Source organism: Schistocerca nitens, chromosome 3 (genome assembly GCF_023898315.1).
Source record: "Schistocerca nitens isolate TAMUIC-IGC-003100 chromosome 3, iqSchNite1.1, whole genome shotgun sequence".
Lineage (NCBI taxonomy): Eukaryota > Metazoa > Arthropoda > Insecta > Orthoptera > Acrididae > Schistocerca > Schistocerca nitens.
Window position 1 is genome coordinate 410,205,602 of NC_064616.1, and position 25,812 is coordinate 410,231,413.

A 25,812-nucleotide genomic window follows, 5' to 3' on the forward strand; every position below is an offset into this window, starting at 1 on the left:
TCGAGGGGCATGAAAGGGAAGCAGTGGTTGGGAAAGGAGTGAGACAGGGTTGTAGCCTCTCCCCGATGTTATTCAATCTGTATATTGAGCAAGCAGTAAAGGAAAGAAAAGAAAAATTCGAAGTAGGTATTAAAATTCATGGAGAAGAAGTAAAAACTTTGAGGTTCACCGATGACATTGTAATTCTGTCAGAGACAGCAAAGGACTTGGAAGAACAGTTGAACGGAATGGACAGTGTCTTGAAAGGAGGATAATGGAATGTAGTCAAATTAAATCGGGTGATGCTGAGGGGATTAGATTAGGAAATGAGACACTTAAAGTAGTAAAGGAGTTTTGCTATTTTGGGAGTAAAATAACTGATGATGGTCGAAGTAGAGAGGATATAAAATGTAGACTGGCAATGGCAAGGAAATCGTTTCTGAAGAAGAGAAATTTGTTAACATCTAGTATAGATTTAAGTGTCAGGAAGTCGTTTCTGAAAGTATTTGTATTGAGTGTAGCCATGTATGGAAGTGAAACATGGACGATAACCAGTTTGGACAAGAAGAGAATAGAAGCTTTCGAAATGTGGTGCTACAGAAGAATGCTGAAGATAAGGTGGGTAGATCACGTAACTAATGAGGAGGTATTGAATAGGATTGGGGAGAAGAGTAGTTTGTGGCACAACTTGACTAGAAGAAGGGATCGGTTGGTAGGACATGTTTTGAGGCATCAAGGGATCACAAATTTAGCATTGGAGGGCAGCGTGGAGGGTAAAAATCGTAGAGGGAGACCAAGAGATGAATACACTAAGCAGATTGTGAAGGATGTAGGTTGCAGTAGGTACTTGGAGATGAAGAAGCTTGCACAGGATAGAGTAGCATGGAGAGCTGCATCAAACCAGTCTCAGGACTGAAGACCACAACAACAACAGAGGTGTTATCTGGATCATATTGCAAAGTTTATACAAGTTTCCTTTGTTGCTAATCACTGGTATCATCTGTTCTTCAATTTTCAGTTCGTTTTTCCCTTAACTTACACACGTCAACTTTTTCTCATTAGTTGTTGCAAACTTCAGTGGTGAACTAACATGTTCACCACTGGAGAACTGTTCAGAAGTCTGAGTTTTTATTCTAAATATCCATGCAACTGCATGCGATAGAAACAGTTAAAAAGCACCAAGGCTTCCCAGTAGGGAAGCGAGGATGACGAATGTTGGGTCTTCCATATGTCCCCAGTGTTGCCAATCTTATGACCCTTAGATATGTGATTAGCTAATCTTGTTACTATTTAACATTATATGCTTATGTTGGTGAGTAAATATAATGATTGTGTTTACACCCAGATGTTCACCTGGCTACTAAACTTGGTGAGAGTCCAATAAAAAGAATTTTCATACAGCTGAAGCAGTTTCCTAATTTCCAAAATGCATTTTTTGGAGTTGTAGTTGCCCTGACTACATAGTCCCATTTGCCTTGCAGTAGCATCTCCCGTGATCTACGTCCTAGATGAATTCATAATTCCTAGTTATTTTCTGAGATGGCTTTCATATTACAAAGAAATCTCTGGCTCTGAAAAGTAGCAGTTTTGCAAATGAGTGTACATGTTTTTGTTGTTAATATTGTGCCTTTTCCCCCCATTGGCAGTCAATCAACCTCATATTTTTAGCAAACCTTTCCTTAAATGCTTCATAAGACGTACAAAGCTTTTAAAAAGGATGAAATAAGTCTGTTGTTGATGGCTCTGAGCTATAGACTAAAGGACTAAAGAACTTTGGCTTCTTTTGTTCCAGAATGGAGGAGAATGTTTGAGGGCATATGTATCTGTCTCTCCTGATCAAGTCTTCAATTACCAAGATGCAGATGGGCAAACTGGATTGGGTTACCTTCTACAGACAGCAGCTGTTTTGTTGAATCCTGCTTCTACAGAGTTCACAGCAACATCTGTTGGAAAGTTTGTTGTGACTCTAATATCAAAAGCAGGAAATATTCTGGGTGAAAACCTAGATTTGATTTTGAAGGCTGTCCTAAGTAAAATGCAGAGAGCAGAATCAATAACAGTTATACAGGTAAGAATGAATGTTCTAGCATTTTAATAAGCATAAATTGTATTTTGCTATGACCAACCTGGTGCCTTTCCCCAGAAGCAATGAAAAAAGGCAAACATGAAGGGTTACTTCAATAGCAGGGGACAAGTTCCCGTAAGGTTTGGTCATTACTTGGAGTTACTGATGTTCTGTTTGACAAGTTGTACTGCAAAGGTCTTTCTCAAATGAAACCCTGCCAGAAAGTTCTTGGTTCCCATGCTACAATCAATTCAACAAGACAAACTTAATTGGGTTAGTATGGCAGATTGCATAGTTTTCGCAAAGAATTTAAATCTTATTTGTTTAATATCTTGCATCTTGGCAAGCAAAATTGTGTAGAACTCGTATTTCAGTTGGCAATAAAGGTAATGAGGAAACTACTAATCGAATGAATTTAAGTACCTTAGTGGAAGTCTGTCTCTCTCTCTCTCTCTCTCTCTCTCTCTCATTGATGTTTGGTAATTCATTACAGAGCCTCATTATGGTATATGCACAACTCATCCATCATCAGTTGGAACCAGTGTTAAATTTTTTATCATCTGTTCCTGGACCAACTGGACAATCTGCATTACATTATGTGCTGGAAGAATGGAGTTACCGCCACAGTTACTTCTGTGGGGACTATGAGGTGAAAGTGAGGTAATACATTGTGCTTAGTTTAGTCTTGTTAATAGTTGCATAATACAGTAGAAGTAGAAAAGTTTGTAGAAGTGAAGCACCACACTGAAAAAGGAAAAACATCATAGAATTAACTGATGAAGACTATGCTAAAGTTTCATAAAATAAGCTAGGGAAGCAAGGGCGTAATTTAATCAGATTTTTCAAACAGGAAAGTCTTCTTTCTGATTAGTTACCATATTGCTGCCATGTTAGATGTGTTGTAGTTCCATTCTACTTGTATAATGTGCAAGTGACCTGACTGCATATTGGAGGGTACTTCTGGTAGCACTGACTGTTCCCTCTTTCCCTATTCCACTCACGAATGGCATGTGGGAAGACTGACTGTCGGTAAGCCTCTGAATTAGCCTTAACTTCTCAGATTTTCTCATTTGGTCATTTTTCAAGATGTCTGTGGGAGGGATAGAGAGATGTGTTGTCATACTCTTCCCCAAATGTACTGTCGTAAATTCAGTACTAACCTCTCTGTGGTGCACCAACACTTCTCTTGTAGCATCTGCCACTGGAGTTAGTGTTCAGTATCTTCATAACACACTCGCACTTATTAAACAATCTTGTGATGTAACGCACCAATTCTCATTGGATCTCTCCCTACCTCGCTGACTACCTCCCTACCTTGCCCCCTGTAGGTCCGGGGGTTAGAATAGGGCCAAGGTATTCCTACCTGTCGTAAGAGGTGAGTAAAAGGAGTGTCTCACATTTTGGCCTTTCTGTGATGGTCCCCTGTAGGCTCTGACCTCCATTTTTCAAAATTTTCCCGAAGAGCGAGCCAATTGGGGAAGGGCGCCTTACATGAAGCATAGTGTCCATTATGCGCTGAGACCTCTCGCATCCTTCATCAATGTGGATCTGCACTTTTGCTCATTATCCAGCTGTTCAGTGAGGTCACCCTCCTGGGTGTTTTTTCCTCCATCCTCTGTACAGTATTGCTTTCAGTTTTGTCAATGATAATGGATGATTTCTTAGCTCGTTTGCACCCGATATCCAGCACGGTAGCCAGTCCATTGCGATGGGGCCGCCATGTACCCAGTTGGTTGTAGCCCCCTGACTACACAGGTATGGCTCCACTGATGCCTGTGCCGTTAACTCCCCACGTATGTCAAGGAGTAGATGCCTGTCACCCTGTGGCATCGGGGCTCCTGGCAATGGCCATCTTGCCAGGTGGCCTTTGCTGCAGCTGGGTGGTACCCGTGGGGAAGACTCATGGTTGGAGTGGGTGGTATCAGGGCGGATGACACGCCATTAAGTGTAGTACGTCATCTCTTGCTGGTGGTCAAACACCAGCAGTCTCTAAGCGGTCAGGGTCTAATTTCAATGCTCAGAAATACAACCGAAATCATTCACCCCCTCCTGCCCCCCTCTCCCTGGGCACACCATGGGAGGAATGCCAGGCTAAGGATGGAAACAAAGCTTATTCACCCCGGTACCTCATATGTATGAAAGTTGATGGGGAATTTTTCTTGTCAATGAAACATCAGTTTTTTGTGGAGCATTTAGAGAACAAGTTTGGGGAGGTGGAGGGCTTGTCCAAAATGCGGTCAGGGTCAGTCTTGATTAAAACAGCATCCTCTGCCCAGTCACAGGCACTACTCGCCTGTTACAAGCTGGGGATGTTTGTTTCCATCACATCCCATAAGAGCTTAAATATGGTCCAGGGGATCATATTTCACAGGGACCTTCTTTTGCAGTCTGACAATGAGCTGCAAGCCAATTTAGAGTGGCGAAGTGTCAGTTTTGTCTGGCGCGTCCACCAGCGTCCGAGGGATAATCAGGTAACCACCGGTGCCGTCATCTTGGCCTTCGAGGATGATACATTACCCAAGGTGGTCAGGGTGATGATCTACCACTGAGACATAAAGCCTCCTCTGATGTGGTGCTTGAAGTGCTGCAAGTTCGGCCATATGTCTTCCCGCTGTATTTCCAGCGTCAACTGTCAGGATTGTGGATATCCTTCACATCCCAATACTCCCATGCCCCGCCTCCCATCTGTGTCAACTGTGGAGAGCACCATTCACCTTGCTTTCCAGGCTGTAGGATTCTCCAGAAAGAAAGAAAGAGAAATAAGGGAATAAAAGACCCTGGACCGACTGACCTACACAGAGGCTATGAGAAAATGAGAGGCTACGTCCTGTGCATATGAAGTCAACCTAAGCTGCTGCTGTGACAGTGGTTCTACCCTCTTACATTCTGCCGCATACAGTCGACTCTGAGCTGTCAGATTCCATCTGCCCCCTTGATGGTGGGGGCACTTCTCTCCCTGTTGCTCCTGCACAACCTACTTCAGGAGCAGCACCCCCCACCCCAAAAACCATTGAGGATGTCAGTCCCCACTTCTCAGTTGGAGAAGTATAAATATTCTTTGGCTCCTCTCGCCAGGAAGGGATCCCTTCGGCCACTCCTTTCCCAGGTTCCTACCAGTGGCAAAGCTGACACCCGCTAGTGGCTGAAGCAGCCACAGGTTGCTCGTTGTAGGGCTTCATGGTCCTCTTAACTCTGAGACTGAATCAGTGAAGCCCTCCCAGCTGGACAAACCTATGGAGCAGCGAGATGAACCTAAAAAGAAAGACCCCCCCCAAGAACCAAGGCACTGTGTGGCACCACCACTACCTACAAGCTGTGTGTCAGAGGATGAGGTGGAGATTGTGGCGTCCGCTGAGGACCTAGATCTCGCTGGGCCCTCAGACAAAATGGATGTCTATCACACAGGTACTCATCTGGTAGCAGCTGGTGACCCTGAGGCGTAGACTGCCTCATGGAGTGTTTCATGCCTTCCCAGTCTCACGATCACATAATCCTCCAGTGGAATTGTGGCAGTGATTTCCACCAACTGGCTGAGATATGGCAACTGTTAAGTTTCACTCCTGCTGTCTGCAGTGCTCTCCAGGAAACCTTATTCCCGGCAATGTGGAATCCTGCCCTCCATGGCTGTAAGGGATATTACAGGAACCATAGCAACTAATAGTGTCAGGTGGAGTTTGGGAGTTTGCATCTGTCCTGAACTCAGTATGTAGTGAACCTGTGCCCCTTCAGACCCCTCTTGAAGCTGTGGCTGTCAGGATAAGGACAATGCAGGAAGTAACTGTCTGCAATGTATATCTTCCTCCAGATGGCAGCACTGATTGATCGACTCCCTAAACCTTTCCTACTTTTGTGAGATTTTAACACACACAACGCCTTGTGGGGTGGCGTCCTGCTTATTGGCCGAAGTAGGGAGGTCAAAAATTTCCTCTCGCGACTTGACCTCTGCCTCTTAAATAGATGCCCCCACACATTTCAGTGTGGCACATATTCAGCCATTGAGCTCTCAGTTTGCATTCCTGGCCTTCTCTCATCTGTCCACTGGAGAGCACATAACGACCTGTGGGGTAGTGACCACTTCCCCATCTTCCTGTCACTCCCCCCGTGTCACGCCCATGCATGCCTACCCAGATAGGCTTTAAACAAGGTAAACTGGTTAAGCCTTCACCTCTGCTGTCACTGCTGAATCTCCCCCACATGGTGCCATCGATGTTGTTTAGCAGGTCACTACAACGACAGTTTCTGCAGCGGAAAACGTGATCGCTCGTTCTTTCGGGTGCCCCTGGCGAAAGTCACTCTTGGTAGTCACGGAAGTCACTGAGGCAATTAGAGCATCTGCAAGCTTTACAGCAACACAAGCGGCGCCCTTCTCTAGAGCACGTAATAGCCTTTAAGCAGCTCCGTGCCAGTGTTCGCCAGCTTATAAAACGACGGTAACAGTAGGGTTGGGAGAGGTACGTGTCGACTATTGGCTGCCATACGTCACTTTCACAAGTCTGGACAAATATCGTATATCTTTGGGTACCAGACCCCAATAGGTAGGTGTCCCTGGCATTAACATCAGTGGCATGTTATCTAAAGATGCGAACTCAATTGCTGAGCAATCTGCTAGAGCCTGGCGGCTGCGGTGCTCTCGCGGTTCTAGGCGCGCAGTCCGGAACCGCGCGACTGCTACGGTCGCAGGTTCGAATCCTGCCCCACGTATGGATGTGCGTGATGTCCTTAGGTTAGTTAGGTTTAACTAGTTCTAAGTTCTAGGGGACTGATGACCTAAGATGTTACGTCCCATAGTGCTCTCAGCCATTTGAACCAATTTTGTTAGAGCCTCTGCATCGAACTACCCTCCACCCCTTCTCATCCTCAAATAGCGGATGGAAAGGAAAGTCCTCTCGTTCACTACATGCCACAGTGAACCCTATAACACCCCATTTACAGAGTGGTAGCTCCTCAGTGCCCTTGCACATTGCCCCCAACCAAGCTCCTGGGCCAGATTGGATCCACAGTCAGATGATTAAACATATCTTGTCTGACAAGTGACATCTTCTCGTCATGTTCAACCGGACCTGGTGCAATAGAGTCTTTCCATCATAGTGGTGGGAGAGCACCATCATTCCAGTGCTCAAACCCAGTCAAAACCCACTTGATGTGGATAGCTACTGGCCCATCAGCCTCAACAACTTTCTTTGTAAGCTGCTGGAACGTATGGTGTGTCATCAGTTGGGTTGGGTCCTGGAGTCACGTGGACAACTTGTTCAGTGTCAGGACGGCTTCTGCCAGGGTCGCTCTACCACTGATAACCTTGTCTCCCTTGAGTCTGCCATCTGAACAGCCTTTTCCAGAGCCAGCATCTAGTTGCAGTCTCTCTCTCTCTCTCTCTCTCTCTCTCTCTCTCTCTCTTTTTTTTTTTTTTTTTTTTTTTTTTTTTTTTTTTTTTTTTTTTTTTTTTTTTTTGAGATAAAGCATGAGAGACAAACTGGTGACGTCATATCCTTGCCACATAGTATGAGTCGGGTCTCTGAGGCCACTCCTGATTTGTATTCAGAACTTCCTGTTGCTCCGTACTTTCCGTGTCCAAGTTAGTGCCTCCCATAGTTCCCCCATCCTCAGAAGAATGGCGTTCCGCAGGGCTCCGTATTGAGTATCTTTCTATTTTTAGTGGCTATTAATGGTCTAGCAGCAGCTGTAGGGCTGCCGGTCTCACCTTCTCTTTATGTGGATAACTTCTGCATTGTGTACTGTTCCTCCAGTACTGGTGTTGCAGAGCAGCACCTACAGGGAGCCATTTACAAGGCACAGTCATGTACTCTATCCCATGGTCTCCAGTTTTCAGCTGCGAAGTCGTGTCCCATGTATTTCCGTCAGCATCGCACTGTTCATCCAGAACCAGAACTTTACCTTAATGATGATCCACTCACTGTAGTGGAGACATCTATTCCTAGGACTGATTTTCGATGCCCGATTGGCTTGGCTACCTCACCTTCATCAGCTTAAGCAAAAGTGCTGGCAGCACCTCAATGCTATTCACTCCCTCATCAACACCAACTGGGGTGCAGATAGCTCTATGCTGCTGCTGCTCTATGGGGCTCTTGTTCAATCCTGCCTTGACTATGGGAGTCCGGTTTACAGTTCAGTGGCACCCTCAGCGTTGTGTGTACTTGACACAGTGCACCACTGCGGTGTTCGCCTAGCGACGGGAGCTTTTAGAAAGAGTCCGGTGACCAGTGTCCTGGTGGAGGCTGGAGTCCCTCCATTGTAGGTTAGGTTAGGTGTGCACAACTGCTCGCCAGTTAAGTTGCACACGTTTGTAGTTCTCCTGCACATCCGAATTACTGTCTCCTTTTCCCAACCACGGCGGTTCAACTCCCGTATCGGTGGCCCAGGTCAGGGCTTATGATTGTAGTTCGCGTCCTGTCCCTTCTGTCTGAACTGGAGTCCTTACCATTACCACATCTCCTTGAAGTCCATTCACGTACACCTCCATGGTATACACCTAGGCCGTAGATTCTTCTGGACCTTTCGCATGGCCCTAAGGACTCGGTTAACCCTGCGGCTCTCTACCACTTCCTCTAGATTCTCGACATGTATCGGGGCTCTGAAGTGGTTTACACAGATAGCTTGATGATGGCTGATGGTTGCGTAGGCTTTAGTATGTCCACGGAGGACATATTGAACAGCACTCCTTGCCAGATGGCTGCAAAGTTTTCACTGCAGAGCTGGCGGCCATATCTCGTGATCTTGAGCACATCCGCTCATGCCCTGGCGAGTCTTCTGTGTACTGACTCCTGGAGCAGGCTACAAGCTATTAACCTCGCCATCCTTTGGTAGCATCCATTCAGGAGTCTGTTTATGCCTGGGAACAGTCCAGTCATTCAGTGAGGACATCCGGGACATGTCGTAATCCCAGGCAATGAACTTGCCAACAGGCTACGCGGAAACTGCTTCTGGAGATGGGCATCTCCAAAACTGACCTGTGTTCTGTCTTATGCTGCAGGGTTTTTCGACTTTGGGAGACGGAATGGCCTAACAGCCCACACAACAAAATGCGTGTCATTAAGGAGACTATGAATGTGTGGAAGTCTTCCATGCAGGCCTCTCTCAGGGAATCTGTTGTCATCTGCTGGCTCCACATTGGCCATAAGTGGCTAATGCATGGTTACCTCCTTCGTCACGAGGATCCACCTTGATGTCGCTGTGGCTCACAAATGATGGTCGTCCACCTCTTGCTGGACTGCCTACTTTCAGCCGCTCTTCTGTGGACTTGTAACTTTCCCAGCCCCCATACCTTCGGTGTTGGGGGGAAAAAAATGCCTCAACAGTGGCTTTAGTTTTAAGTTTTATTCGTGAGGGTGGGTTTTATCATTTGATCTAAGTTTTAGCATATGTCCTTTATCCCTCTGTGCCCTCCACCCTAGCAGTTGTAGGGTGGAGGTTTTAATGTGTTGGAGAGTGGCTGTCTTCTTCTTTTTAGTCTTGTGTTCAGCCAGCCATGGTAATCTGCTCTCTTGTTTTGATCTCTTCTACATGTTTCTTGCGTGTCTGTGGTTTTCTTGTCCGATTTTGTCCAGTTTAGTGTTTGTTGCCCTTCTGTCAATCTTGTGGTTTTCTACTTTCTTCCAGCTATGTTTTGTACATCTCAATTATTTTACTCCCACCCTTGTGGAGTTCTTTTAATCGGGACAAGGGACCAATGACCTAGCAGTTTGCCCCCCCCCCCCTCCTCTTTTAAACCTACATACCGACCTACCTACCTCGCTCACTGACTTGACAGACCGACTGGCTGCCTACCCTGCAGCTGCCTCTCGTTGTAAACAGTAATTTATCTATCATACTTCTTTGGGATAGTCTGGAAATTACATTTTTGTTCCATTAAGAATGAGGTTTTAAGTTCTGTCTGGAAGGAAACTTTTAATTCTGTCATAAAACTGGTCTAATAGTCAATTAGCCCATACTTTTTTGTAAGTAACCAGTTGTGCAGGATGGTGTCCAGTACCTGTCTGAATTCGAGGAACATGGCATCAACCTGAGCACTAATGCTTACAGCATTATGGATCACATGGACGAAGAGAGAAAACTGAGTTTCACAAGATCTCTGCCTGTGGAATCCATGTTGATTTTTATATAGGAGATTTTCATTCTTCAAAAATGTCAAATTCTTGATCATGAAATATGCTCCAAAGTTCGAAAATAGATTCTTTTGCATGATCTCGGTAGAATCTTACAGGTATCTTCCTGATGCCTATCCACTTCAAAGCAATTTTAGCTATTATCTAGCGTTCAGTCAGTTCCCAATATCTGCCAATGATTAAAAGGAAGAACCATATTAAGATCTTTGGTGATGCAACAATTTTGTAAGACCGAATTGTCTTTCTGTCCATTATGGACACAGAATAGGTGATTTTGAACTGCTTACTGATTTTACATAAGCCCAAAACCTCTTGGGGTTTTTACATGAAATGCACTCTCAATTGAAATATGGACAACCATCAGTTTTATAATGGAATGACAATGAAAATTTGTGCTTGACCAGGACTTGACCTCAGATTTCCCACTTATTGTGAGTGGTCACCTTATCATTTGGCTATCTGAGCACATCCCCTGGCCAAACCCATACTTCATGTCGTCAACCGTGTGTCTACAACCTGCACCCGTACATTCATTATGTACATTTCCTTACGGGGAGGCATTTTAATTGAGTCACTTGCCTGGTGTCTGAGGGAAAACAAGATGTCATAGGGTTTTTAGTCAGATTTATTGACAAAATTTTACTTGCAAAGCCCTTGAATGCTTCTCTTATTGCTCTCCTTATGTTAATTTTCACTTTGGTTTGTCAAGCCAGAATGTGACTTCCTGTGAATCCATGACTAAGCTCTTTGTTTATGTAGCAGTTCTCTAACACAGCTGGTAAACCAGGATGGGTCTCTCCCATCCTTCAAAACGTTGCTTAGAACATACTGCTCCACATCCTCTTCACTTAATATTTAATGCTGACTACTTGGGTACTCTGCAATTTGTATATTTTCTTAATTTTCTTGACATTACTTGTGGTATCTGTAGTCATAAATGCTACACTGCCTTATGATTAATTGCTACACTGTCACCGAGCGAGGTGGCGCAGTGGTTAGCACACTGGACTCGCATTCGGGAGGACGACGGTTCAATCCCGTCTCCGGCCATCCTGATTTAGGTTTTCCGTGATTTCCCTAAATCTCTTCAGGCAAATGCCGGGATGGTTCCTTTGAAAGGGCACGGCCGATTTCCTTCCCCATCCTTCCCTCACCCGAGCTTGTGCTCCGTCTCTAATGACCTCGTTGTCGACGGGACGTTAAACACTAATCTCCTCCTCCTGCTACACTGTCTTATGAATACTGATAGCCTCCTCCATATTAACGAATTCGAGAACTTAAGGTACGTTTACTGTTAGGTGTTCTATGAGTTACCTTCAGGAGTTATTATCTGTCCATCTGCTGAAAGTAATTTTTGGACAGGACATTGAAAATGATTGAAAATGTCACAGGAATCCCTGTCTTTGACACCAGTTTTGATAGCATGACTACCTGTCTGCCTGGCATGTTGAGCCCCCCCCACCCCTCCACCCCCTCCCCCGTTAAAACAGCATAATCAGAAAAAATTAACAACAATATTCTGCAAGTTTTTTCTGAAGCAGTCTACTGCTACAGCTCCTGGTCCATGCTGTCTGTAAAAGCATCAAATTACCATTCTTGTTGACCCACTTTTGATGCTTAATTTCACCCACATTGATTCAGAATCTGTGATAACTTCGTCAGATAGTATCAAAGTCTTTACTGCTATAAATACGCCACTACCATTGGTGACAAACCTATCCTTAAGATACATATTCCAGTCACAATTTAGGATTTTGTTGTTATTCACTTCTGGTTTAAACCAATTTCCTGTTGTAATATCTCTGCATTATGAAGTCAAATGGGACCTTACCATGGATGCTTATGCATTTTATTACTATCACAATAACCTTTCTATTTATAATCGGTGCGGACGAGCATTCTCCGAGAATAATGTGGCTGATGTATCACAGATTTCAGCAGGACATTCTGACCTCCTACCCCAACACATTTTGTAGTTGATCAAAACTGCCTGGGGCTAGTGATGGTAAAATCGGTAATTTCTCTTACTCGGGTGAATTAAATTTAGTATTATATAATGATCACCTCTCCAAATGTAACTAAGTTGTCTGAATTTTAAGCCAGTGCTCTTGCTACACAGAAAATAAAATTAGTTACATACGACAAAAATCTAAATTCAGGATTGGTTTACAACAGTCAGTGTACAGTGAATTGCATTGAAAAAGTAATTTCTTTTTGCAATTTACACTGCAGTTGCATTACTGTGCAAGTTTGGAGGACAAAGGTTCAATCCTCTTTGTAAGAATCCATATTTGTCTTTCCAGTTGTAACTCTGAATAACTTTGGTGAGTGGCCAGGTGATCCCATTGAGAGACAGCAACCAGTTTCCTGCCTCATCCTTGGTCTGTCAGAGCTTATGCACTATCTGTAATGATCTTGTTATTAAAGAAGGTGATGCAGTGGCAAGACACTGGAGTCTTGTGAGAAAGGACTGCAGTTAAGATCCCATTCTGGCCACTAACATTTCGGCTATCTGTGATTTTTTTCCTAAATTGTTTAAGGCAAATGCTGGGATCGTTCCTTTGAGTTGGCCAGTTTACTTCCCCAATTAGAGTTTGGTCTCCATCTCTAATGCCTTCGTTGTCGACATTGTGTTCAACATGAATCATTATTGCTTTTTAGTGACTTTGTCAATATGTTACAACATGGTTTTAGTTCTCCATATCAGCTGCATTGCAGTTGCAACAGGGTGTGTGTCGTGACTGAGACCAATCACAACAGCAAAGATGTTGCCATTAGAGGTGGCAGTAACGTACACTCTTGGTGTGTTTGCACAGTTTCAAAGAAAATCAATAGGTGTGTAATGTGATAAATCATAAAATTTCTTAACCACATGTGGGCTGCACCTCACTCCCATTTCTTATTTCATTCACAGATGCTTCACTGGAAAGGTACCAATTCCAAGGCTTTTTTGTCCACTTTTTCATGGTGGTCATTACATAAGATTTGTGAAGGAATTGGTTTCTTTTATCATCTAGAAAAAAGCTCCTTCATGTGTTCCACAATGACTGCCAAGTACTGTGCTTCATTAGAGTTGGTGCAGCATCTTCAGAATAAATTTTTGTTGACTAAATGTACCTGATTAACAATTGTGGCATGACAGGAATGAAAGAACAATCAGTATAGATTTGAAGTAGGTATTATTGCAAAACACTGCGATACTCTGGCTCAGAAACTTAGACAAAAAAATTAATGGACTGATCTTGAGAGTTGCCTCCCACGTAGTTTCCAAAATGCAGCCTAACCTTAATCTCAAATACAAAATACTTAAAAATTTCTAAAATAAAATTAACAGGTAAATATTTCTCGCTAGAGTTGTCACACATGGTACATCTTGGCTCAAGAATTCTCCAGTTCTTGTGTGGAATGTTGGTTACCATCATTTCAGTGGAATATTTGCTTTCTGAAAACCTGTAATGGTTCTCTCTCTCTGAAATTGTTTTTTCTTTATCTAGCACTGTTTAAGCTTTCAGGGATTGATAATTTCTTTTGAAAATCAGCAACAGTATTTTGTTCCTGAACAGCCTTGAGAGTTCATGTTTAACGTGTTATATATCCTTCAGGATCCTATTTTTGAACCACTATACTTTCATTGACAGTTAATAAGCCAGCGGAGGGTAGTTGTCAAGCACTCTGATTAGCACTTGAATTAAAGTCCAGATGTGCCCTTTATTGTGAGCACATACACTCCTGGAAATGGAAAAAAGAACACATTGACACCGGTGTGTCAGACCCACCATACTTGCTCCGGACACTGCGAGAGGGCTGTACAAGCAATGATCACACGCACGGCATAGCGGACACACCAGGACCCGCGGTGTTGGCCGTCGAATGGCGCTAGCTGCGCAGCATTTGTGCACCGCCGCCGTCAGTGTCAGCCAGTTTGCCATGGCATACGGAGCTCCATCGCAGTCTTTAACACTGGTAGCATGCCGCGACAGCGTGGACGTGAACCGTATGTGCAGTTGACGGACTTTGAGCGAGGGCGTATAGTGGGCATGCGGGAGGCCGGGTGGATGTACCGCCGAATTGCTCAACACGTGGGGCGTGAGGTCTCCACAGTACATCGATGTTGTCGCCAGTGGTCGGCGGAAGGTGCACGTGCCCGTCGACCTGGGACCGGACCGCAGCGACGCACGGATGCACGCCAAGACCGTAGGATCCTACGCAGTGCCGTAGGGGACCGCACCGCCACTTCCCAGCAAATTAGGGGCACTGTTGCTCCTGGGGTATCGGCGAGGACCATTCGCAACCATCTCCATGAAGCTGGGCTACGGTCCCGCACACCGTTAGGCCGTCTTCCGCTCACGCCCCAACATCGTGCAGCCCGCCTCCAGTGGTGTCGCGACAGGCGTGAATGGAGGGACGAATGGAGACGTGTCGTCTTCAGCGATGAGAGTCGCTTCTGCCTTGGTGCCAATGATGGTCGTATGCGTGTTTGGCGCCGTGCAGGTGAGCGCCACAATCAGGACTGCATACGACCGAGGCACACAGGGCCAACACCCGGCATCATGGTGTGGGGAGCGATCTCCTACACTGGCCGTACACCACTGGTGATCGTCGAGGGGACACTGAATAGTGCACGGTACATCCAAACCGTCATCGAACCCATTGTTCTACCATTCCTAGACCGGCAAGGGAACTTGCTGTTCCAACAGGACAATGCACGTCCGCATGTATCCCGTGCCACCCAACGTGCTCTAGAAGGTGTAAGTCAACTACCCTGGCCAGCAAGATCTCCGGATCTGTCCCCCATTGAGCATGTTTGGGACTGGATGAAGCGTCGTCTCACGCGGTCTGCACGTCCAGCACGAACGCTGGTCCAACTGAGGCGCCAGGTGGAAATGGCGTGGCAAGCCGTTCCACAGGACTACATCCAGCATCTCGACGATCGTCTCCATGGGAGAATAGCAGCCTGCATTGCTGCGAAAGGTGGATATACACTGTACTAGTGCCGACATTGTGCATGCTCTGTTGCCTGTGTCTATGTGCCTGTGGTTCTGTCAGTGTGATCATGTGATGTATCTAACCCCAGGAATGTGTCAATAAAGTTTCCCCTTCCTGGGACAATGAATTCACGGTGTTCTTATTTCAATTTCCAGGAGTGTAGTTTTTCCAAATTGTGATTTGCTAGTTGTATCAGAATAGTAATAACTATTGATGAATTTATCAGTTGTTATGTGCAGAAAATGTTTTAAATTAGCACTTATAAAAAGTCAATCATCTCAGCCTTTTCTCACGTTATGTGGGATCGGCGTTGCTTTGCTGGATCCTTCTTTCATAACTGCCTATCCAGTGCTTCTCTGAGCCATCCTTTCTCCCGTAGGTCCCCTGCTACCTTCTCTTTCCATCTCAGTTTCGGTCTTCCTCTTCCTCTTGATCCTTGGATTTCTAGGTCTTTAACTATCCTCCCCATATAGTACTCCCCCTGTCTCTGCACATGTCCATACCATCTTAGCCTACTTTCTTGGATCTTCTTCCCGATGGGACCCACTTTCACTGTTCCCCTGATGTTCTCATTCCTTAGTCTATCCTTTCGCGTCACCCCACTCATCCACCTTAACATCCTCGTTTCTGCCACTTCCAACTTTTTCTCTTGGGCTTTTATAATTGGCCAAGTTTCTGCACTATACAGCATCGCAGGACTCACCACAGACTTGTAAAGTACTCCGCTCAGTTTCCTGCAGTTCATCCATCCACTATTTATCCTGTGCTGTATTTCGGCCTCCAGTCCTCCATCACTTTGCAAGTAAGAGCCTAGGTATTTAAATTTCTTGACCAGTGTCAGTTCTCCTTGCATCCTTTGTACCACATACACTCTGTTTTCACCCTGTTAATTCTCATTCCTGTTTCCTCTAGAGCTTTTCTCCACTGTTCAAGCTTGTCTTGAAGTGCCTCCTGGGTGGGTTTACAGATTAAATCATCATCGGCAAACATCATGCTCCAGGATGCCTCTTTTTTTCACATCTTTGGCTAGTACATCCATGACAAGGTCAAAGAGAAATGGGCTGAGAGCAGATCCCTGATGTAGTCCTACTCTCACTGGAAATGCCTTTGTTGCACCTGCACTGCTCCTGACATGTCATTGCACCTTCATACATGTCTTCTACCACCCTGATATATTTTTCTGGCAAGCATTTACTTCTCAGACTTCTCCACATCTCTTGCCTCGGCACTCTGTCATATGCCTTATTAAGATCGATAAAGGCCATATGGATCATGGCTTGTACTTCTGTGCCTCTCTATCAGTTGACTTAGTGCAAATATTGCGTCGATTGTTCCTCTTCCCAGCATAAATCCAAACCATTCTTCACATACTTCACTTTCTAGATGCAACCTCATCTCAATTATCCTTTCCCAGATCTTCATTGTGTGGCACATCAGTTTTATCCCTCTATAATTGCCACAGTTTTAGATATCCCCTTATATATGGGAACCAGTATACTGCTTCTCAAAGTACGCAGAATTATTTCCCCCTTTCCAGATATTTTGCATTAGATCCCAGAGAATATCAGTTCCCTGTTCTCCCAGACTTTTCCATGGTTCTTTTGGGATTTGGTATGCCCCTTAGGGCATTGCCGTTTTTCATTTTCTTCATCACGTGTTCAGCTTCTTCCCTACTTTGGGTCATTCCCTCATTTATATCTCCACCCTCATACTTCTCTCGTACTATTTTCCTCATTAAATAGACTTTCAAAGTACTCCCACCACCTATTCAGGATTTTCTCATGGTCGTGTAATACTACACCTGATACATCATTGATCTGCCTCATTGAGGTTATGTCCTTGGTTGGCTTATCTCTTGCTTTAGCAGTCCATAGGAGTTGCCTGCTGTCCTGTCTTCTTTCCAGCTCTTCATACCTCTTCCATTGCCTCAGCCTTTGCTTTTGCCACTGTTCTTTTTGCCGTCTTTTTTGCAGTCTTGTAGGCTTCCCTATCCTCCTATCTTCCTGTTAAGTCCCATTGGTTTTTTGCATCTTTCTTCACTTTTACCACTTTCTGAACCACCTCATTCCACCGCCATGTCTCCTTATCTTCTTGTGGTCCCTTTCCTGTTACACCCAGCATATCTTTTCCAGCGTTTGTAATTACATTGCTATTATAACTCCACCACTCCTGTACATCCTCCGGTAATTTCACGTCTCTTAATAGTGTTTACTTGAGTTTTTCTCGCAACCCCTCTTCTTTCAGTTTCCACTACTTTATTCTTTGTTCTCCTCCACATTTACGTCTTTTCCCCACTACCATTTCATAATCGGCCACTATGCGTTTGTGTTGCACAGCCACACTTTCACTGTTTATAACCTTGGTATTCATTTCCTTTGTGTTTCCTTCTGGACAGCAAGTAGTCTGACTGTATTTTATGGTCTCCGCTCCAGTACTGTATAAGTTATCTTCTACGATTGAAGTGGTCCGTATGGATATAATTGGTTACAGTGTAGTTATTTCACCTTTTGAATCTGATTTGACATTCATATTCAAATTTATTTTGCCTCCTTAGAATTTGGATTAGTAAATACTCACTAGCACTTCCTGATGAACTCTTTCTCATTCTGTTATTTAAGAATATATTTAAAATTCCAATCACTTAATTTACTTTGAAAGATTCCATAATCTCTAAGTATGTTTGATGTTTCAGTGCACTAGCCCTTTGCAAAATCTTGGAATATGGAGTGTCCCACAATGATGATCGGCTTAACTCTATAATTGTGAAAGGTGATCAGATATATGTACAAAATGATTCGGGTGGTGTGAAAACAAGGTCACAAGCGCAGAACAATTTCAATGAATGGACATCTGTACCATTGCTTGTAAAGATTTTTAAGATTTTGTTGAATGAAGTGAGCAATGTAATGGAGAGCAAAGCTGCAAGGACAGAAATTGATGATGAGGTACGTATAAGTTTCTATCTGATAAGACATACATAGAAATAAGGAATGTGTATATAGTTTTTAAAATCGCGTAACAGCATGTTAAGTGCACCAGACAAAAAATTAGTCACCCCTTGAGGAATCATTACACGTATCATTTAATACCATGAAATTCCACCCCTCGACTTGATAACCTAACTGGAATTCAGTGTTTCCAGAAGGTTGCACAGGTATGTGCTTTAACCATTTGCTCAGGATTTAATCACAAAGTGCCATCAAACTGTGGTGATGCTGATGTCGGCATTTTACTTGTTGTTCCAACATGTCCTACAGATTTTCTACGTGGTTAGTCTACATCTACATTTATACTCCGCAAGCCACCCAACGGTGTGTGGCAGAGGGCACTTTACGTGCCACTGTCATTACCTCCCTTTCCTGTTCCAGTCGCGTATGGTTCGCAGGAAGAACGACTGTCTGAAAGCCTCAGTGTGCGCTCGAATCTCTCTAATTTTACATTAGTGGTCTCTTCGGGAGGTATAAGTAGGGGGAAGCAATATATTAGATACCTCATCCAGACACGCACCCTCTCGAAACCTGGCAAGCAAGCTACACCGCGATGCAGAGCGCCTCTCTTGCAGAGTCTGCCACTTGAGTTTGCTAAACATCTCCGTAACAGTATCACGCTTAACAAATAACCCTGTGACGAAACGTGCCGCTCTTCTTTGGATCTTCTTCTATCTCCTCTGTCAACCCGACCTGGTACGGATCCCACACTGATGAGCAATACTCAAGTATAGGTCGAACAAGTGTTTCGTAAGCCACCTCCTTTGTTGATGGACTACATTTTCTAAGGACTCTCCCAATGAATCTCAACCTGGCATCCACCTTACCAACAATTAATTTTAGATGATCATTCCACTTCAAATCGTTCCGCACGCATACTCCCAGATATTTTACAGAAGTAACTGCTACCAGTGTTTGTTCCGCTATCATATAATCATACAATAAAGGATCCTTCTTTCTATGTATTCGCAATACATTACATTTGTCTATGTTAAGGGTCAGTTGCCACTCCCTGCACCAAGTGCCTATCCGCTGCAGATCTTCCTGCATTTCGCTACAATTTTCTAATGCTGCAACTTCTCTGCATCATCTGCAAAAAGCCGCATGGAACATCAGACACTATCTACTAGGTCATATCTATATATTGTGAAAAGCAATGGTCCCATAACACTCCCCTGTGGCACGCCAGAGGTTACTTTAACGTCTGTAGACGTCTCTCCATTGATAACAATATGCTGTGTTCTGTTTGCTAAAAACTCTTCAATCCAGCCACAATCAGGTGATGGTGCAGGCGTATCAAAATGTAGTAGGGTAGGGGAGGGAGTGTTCAGAAAAAAGTAAAGTTTTTTGAGCCCCATGAACTTTGCTGCTGTCTTGAAAAATAGGTGTGTCAATAGCCTACTCATCATGCAGATGTTGACGAATGACCCAGTGTTGCTTTTCAAACATGCTCATTCATGTTAGTGATCATTTCAATGAGTGGACCCAGTTTAGAATAAGAAAAACTTCCCCCAAAACTACAGACCCATCTCCACCTTGAACCTGACCTTGCACACATTTAGGATAAAATGCTTCACTTCAGCTTCAGTCTGCAGCTCGTGGTCTAGTGGTTAGCAATGCTACCTCTGGATCACGGGGTCCTGGGTTCGATTCCTGGCTGGGTTGGGATTTTCTCTGCCTGGAGATTGAGTGTTTGTGATGGCCTCATCATCATCATTAGTGTCAGTGGCTACATTGGACTATGAAAAAATTGCGAATTTGTACGGGTGCTGATGACCGCGCAGTTGAGTGCCCCTCAAACCAAACATCACTACTTCAGCTTCAGTGCACACGATGACGTGCGTCATTTGAATATAGGCAAAAATGTGATTTGTCAGATGAAACTATGTTCTGCCAGTGAGCTAATGTTATTGTTCTATGATTTCTATCACATTGAAGATGACAACTTTATGTGCCTGTGTGAACATTCACCTTCAGCAGGGTAACACTCCAAACATTCATTGCAAGCAGTTTGCATTGCATTGTTCTTGTGCTAACTTTCATGCACCGCCTGCAGCAATTTCAGTTGGGTTTGGAAGCAATTTTGATTCCCAAGAAGTGAAATGCTTCTCCAGCACCTCTGCCAGGATCTTTTTCCAACCACAATTTTGATGTGTTCCGTGTCCACATGGGTTCAACCACTGCTGGTAGGCACATTGAATAGTCCGCCACAAAACACCACCAAATTCAGCAACTTCAAACATCATAGGACCATGGACATGACAAGACTCTATTGTTCTTTCTTGCTACCCTGTCACATCCATACATCCATACATCTATGCATGTTTACATACAGTGTCCCTTGACATGAATGTTTCACTGATCACTACTCACTTATTCTCACGAAGAGGCAGTGATCCACCTTTTAAAGGCTGAAAGATTCATGTATGAGTGAGTGCAAACTGTACTGACAAATCTTTTGTTCAATAAGAATAAATAATAGTACACATTTTCTCCTTTGTTTCGTGGCCTCTCTTCGGCAGTCGGTTGTAAAAGTTATATAGGTTAATACTGTGTATAGCTTTATTTCCAAGCATTACAACAATATGGTTTTTTGTAAAATTTTGTTTGAGAGGAACATGAACATTTCTCATGCTTTCACCTACTAAGTTTTAGTTTCGAAATAAGTTTGCCTACTGTTAATTTTTCTTTTTCTTACTGTTTTAGACTGATGAAGAATGGGAAGATGACAGTGGATTCGAGCAAGGAGGCAGTGAAGACAAACAGTCTCAATCATTTGAGGATTCTTCTCCGGATGGTACGTGTGTGTGTGTGTGTGTGTGTGTGTGTGTGTGTGTGTGTGTGTGTGTGTGAGAGAGAAGTTAGGATGGAGTCTTAAAGTGTTAAGATTCAATGTTAAGATGTAAATTCTTGGTTTCTCTTCAGTAATTTAAGGTTTGGATCTAAAAGAAAGGTAGTGGTTTTAGGACATATTCATGACCATTGTACTGTGTTAATTTCCTTAAACAAATATCATATGCCTATAACCATTTTTGTATGATTAGTAGCATACTCATTGATGAATTTTAAGAAAAAACCTATTCTGATCATACTATTATTTTTCTCTCAGGACCAGAAGATTCAGATTGTGATGATCCTGATATACTGAATGACCCACTATATCGTGTGGATTTAACAAGACATCTCACAGGCATCTTAATTTCCCTTGGACATCAACCTTACTTCCATGTATTTTCACAACACCTGAATGAAAATGAGCTAAAAATTCTGAAGAGTGTCAGTACATCGCCTTAATATACCACAATCACAGTAGAAATGTGCATCATTTTGCATATATTGAGTGCCTCGGAGTTGCTAGTATATTACTAGTCACTTGCATTATCTGACATAATTGGAAAACATTTTTGAAATGAATTTAATCTTTTGTAAAACATTTGTATAAGTAGTGTTTTGTATAAGTTTTTATGACAATTGTATTTGTCTGTTGTTAAGGTGAAAATGTGGATTTTTGTATGATTGCATGCTGGTTGTTAAGGCACTGGTGAGTTCTTTAAATTGTAAATTATGTCTAAGGCAAGCAATGCTGAATATTGAATGTTGGATTAAATGGAGACTGCTTTGAAGTGAGAAATAATTGCTAGTATAGGACTGGTGCCTTGAATAGGGTGTTGTCCTGACATCAAAAGTGATAATATTGAGGCCTTTTCATCTGTTATGTGAAAACTACAGTATTAAATCAACTTGAAAGATGCTGCAGTTATCAATCACTTTACATGTTAATGTAACCATCACAACTTTAGTTTTGTATGGTTGTTCTAAATGCCTCAATCTCTGTACTGGGGTGGTTCCTGAGCACAAGGCTGAATTGACTTTGTGTAACTGTTCTTAGGTGTAATTATTTCATTGTTGACAATACCTTAACATAAGTGTGTGTGTGTGTGTGTGTGTGTGTGTGTGTGTGTGTGTGTGTGTGTGTGTGTGTGTGTTTTGCTTGTTTCTGTTTTTATGAACTAAATTTATCCCAGTCTATAGAATCAAGTAGAAAGGAGAGATTAAATGTGAAAGAGTTCAGAATAAAGTAGTGGAGGGAGGGAGTGGTTTTGTCTTCCCAGTTCATAAATGCTGAGCATTTATAATTTACCTCAATTTTATGCCATTACTTTCCTTCCTTTTTTGTTTTGTATCATGTGCATGAAATCATTACAATTAGTGAATGTTCCATGCAGTAAGCAGTTAAACAGTATGTTCGTTAGAGGCTCTTAATCTTACTGTATAATCTCCCTTTGGTTTGCAACATGTGGAACGTTACAGGAAATGTAATCCTATGATTGGTTTTCAGGATTTGCTTTTATATGCAATTAAAGTGGTACCAGATTTTAGGGTGACCATTTTGTGTGGTATCAGAACAGCCTCTTTTTGACGCTGAATGTTTACAATCCGTAAATTGTAAGAGGTAGTAAGCTTTAACAAATGCAATAGTGGAATGACATAAAATTGTACAATCTGAAGTTTACTAATGTTAGTTTGAAAATCAGTGAAAATGTAACCTTCAGCTCATGCTGAAGGTAAGTTTAAATGAAGCTATTTATAACCAATATTAGGATGTCATCTTCTGCAAAGTTATAGAATAATCAAAAATTTTTTAAAAAAATCTCAACTCCTGTATGCCACATTTGGTGCTAATCTTAATAATCTCGTGTCCTCATTTTGTTTTGCATGACTGAATGTGGACTACTATTATAAAGTTCTGCCGTGATTGGTCTGATGTTTTCCCATCTTTTCAGACTTCTTTAAATCATCCCAGATGGGTGTGATCATCATCATGGCAGCTTACAACAATTAACACATTTCCTGATCGTTATCAAATGTGAGTGGTTGTATCACTTGTTGTCTTTGGCAGTGCATCATAAACCAAAGAAAGAAAAGCTGATTTTTTAAAAATATTTGGTAACTTCTGCATAAAATTAAACATTTCTTTGGCTCTGTAATAGCCAGACTACAAATCCAAAGGTCTGGTGTTAGATCCTAGAATTTTTTTCTGTTATTTAATGCTTCTTTCATATCTGGCAATAAGTTGTAAGTTTCCAGTTGCCAGGCTGCACTGGGGCTCATAGCTCCTTGAATTTGTAATGCTTCCTACCTCCCCACAACTGGCTGGGTGAGTTGGTTAAAAGGTCAGAGGAAGGCAAGGGCATTCTACACTGAATAAGACTGTGCCTAAGTAAAGTGCTGTCATGTTCAAACCTAGTAAAGATACTGATTATGCCCTTGCTGCTGGACTTCACTAAGTTCGTGGGCCTCGGGCAAAGCAGTATCGAACAAACACGATGACACTATTTGGTTTTCATGTGTCTCAACTGATTAGCTCATAATTTGACTATAAATGTGCCCTTACCTCTTTTATTTTCAATCTGACAAATACAGGGAAATAGCAAAAAGCAAAGTCCGTGATAGAGAGGAAAGACCCGTGCAATTTGGTTTTGCAATAAAATAATTCTCAATACTTCTGAGCACTACCTGATATTTTTTACGTGGTTTGCTCAATGTTTCTAATATTTTTGAGTTAGGAAGAGGATCGTTAAACTTTTGAACCAAGTGCTACGGCCAAATATCATTTGAAAACCAGACTTCAGGGTTATAATGTTACTGTTGTACCATTCTTGGCCCACTTTGTAGAGAAACTTACGAATAATTTATCATTGTGGTTCTATTATTTTAATGATCATTTAATAAAGAGGTATAATCTGATGTGATATTAGATTAGTTGACTTCAGATTTATGGTATTACACATTTCTGTTGTCAAAGACCATTAACTATGTTTGATGTGCAGCCAAGAAAAGCAATACTTAAAACTTACTTTAAATGGTATACTGGTATGTAAAAAATCCTTCAGAGAAGGAATTAGGGCACAGTGTCCTTTATATTTATCAGAATACTGGTTGGATTTTTGTTAAGTTCCTGAAGCCTTCTAATGAAGAAATCTCTTTGCAATCTGTTAAGTGTTTAAAAATGATAATGCAGACATATTATATATTGTAATCAGATTTTTGTGAGAGTAAATCGAAGAATAATTTAGTCTATAGGAAAATGTGAGTCATCGAAAAGCCAGAGCAGTTTATAAGAGATTTAACAAATATTTTTTTAGAATATATATATATACATATATATATACACACATATATGTAATACAGTGACTTTAAAAAGACTATATTCACTTCTGTCTTGCTTTAATATTCAGTTTCATAAAGTAAAAATAAAGTTTATTAACTTTTTAAAGAGCTGACATTTTTCATTCATATTTAGACCCTCTCCTATATTAATTTCCATAACTATTTTGCATAGGTACAGCACGTGTGTTAATATTTATGTGCAGATTAATAAAATGTATTCTGAAGAGTAATTTGACTTGTATTCCATTTCCACCAATGCTTGTTAATTAGTATTCAACGGTGGTTTTTTGAAAAGACATTCTCAGCTCTTTATCCCTAATGGGGGTGTGAGAATTTTTGTATAAAGTGAACCAGAACTACTGTGCATAATAAACCCATGAAGTCTAAGTGCAAAATAGAAAACTCGACATAAGCCATTAACAGGTGTACGGATGTAAGAGGCTGGTGATTCGAACAGAAGTCAAACACAAATTTGTAGTAGCAGAGTGCAAATGAAGTTTGACTATTGGAAATGCTCCTACGTTAACAATACAAACAAAACTATAAGACGGAGAATTAAAATCGGTGCCTCGCACACACTATCAGAAAGTGGTTCGCAGCCACAGTTCACTTTGTATAAGACTACACTTAAGATGAATACAGGATGGCTATAATTAAACTTTTGCTACTTGAGCCAGTGTAGGTGGAAAACTAGGTACAATATGGTTACCCAACTTCATAGGAATGGTGTGCAGCAGGATTTGCATTGTTAGTAGTGTTAGTGTTGTGACTTGTTAGGTACAGTGACGTAGAGTTGAAACAAGCATCACAGTTGTAGTCATCAACACGGGTCTGAATAGGGTGAGCAGAGTTTTTCTCATAAAACTGTTTTATCAAAACAGCAGTAGTGCTGCTGCTTTTCATGAATATCTATGTATTAAAGGAATACAGAGGTGTCCTCTTTCTGCACCAGTGTTGAATAGGATTCGGAAGTTAGAAATAAACGACAATCTGGAAATTGCTCCTGCAAGAGACTGACTGCCAATTGCATTACAGATTGTTCACATTACTATTGCCAGGGCTGAGAATGCTGGATGCAATGTGCAATCTTCAAGGAGTGCACAAGCTGTGTCACTCCAGCTGAACAACCCCACGGTTCACCGTTTGAAAAGAGCTGTGAACAGCTGTGAAATGGTGTCTCTAGTGCAGCTCCAGGCTGTTGTGGATGCAGATGGCATCACACTGAGCAATGGATTGTAACTTGAAATGTAAATATGGTATGCAGTTAACAAATGTTACCCCCTTGTATTGAAATTTAAATGTATTTCTTTCATTGGATTATTCATAATTTCTCTTTCACATGCCCTTACAAATGTTTCAACAAAATTTCATTATCCATTCTCTTTGGCCATTCTCATTTATTCTACAGTTTTTTTTTATTTCGTATTGTTTCCCTCTGCATTGAGTATGTTTATCTGTGTTTTAGTTTTGTGGACAACTTTTTTGAAACACTGTCCATTCCATT

The 25,812-nt window shown here is 42.4% G+C and overlaps 1 protein-coding gene across 2 annotated transcripts in view; it reads left to right on the plus strand.

Annotated features, from left to right (window-relative positions):
* LOC126248353 (importin-9) overlaps window positions 1–24,414 on the plus strand; it is a 160,215-nt gene extending 135,801 nt beyond the window's left edge. For both annotated transcript variants that reach the window (XM_049949267.1, XM_049949266.1), the window contains exons 15-19: window positions 1,772–2,047; window positions 2,538–2,704; window positions 17,843–18,095; window positions 20,844–20,934; window positions 21,247–24,414. In XM_049949267.1, the coding sequence (XP_049805224.1) occupies window positions 1,772–2,047; window positions 2,538–2,704; window positions 17,843–18,095; window positions 20,844–20,934; window positions 21,247–21,431 (972 nt within the window). In that variant the 3' untranslated portion in view covers window positions 21,432–24,414. The remainder of the gene's footprint in view (window positions 1–1,771; window positions 2,048–2,537; window positions 2,705–17,842; window positions 18,096–20,843; window positions 20,935–21,246) is intronic.
* Window positions 24,415–25,812: the final 1,398 nt, after the last annotated feature.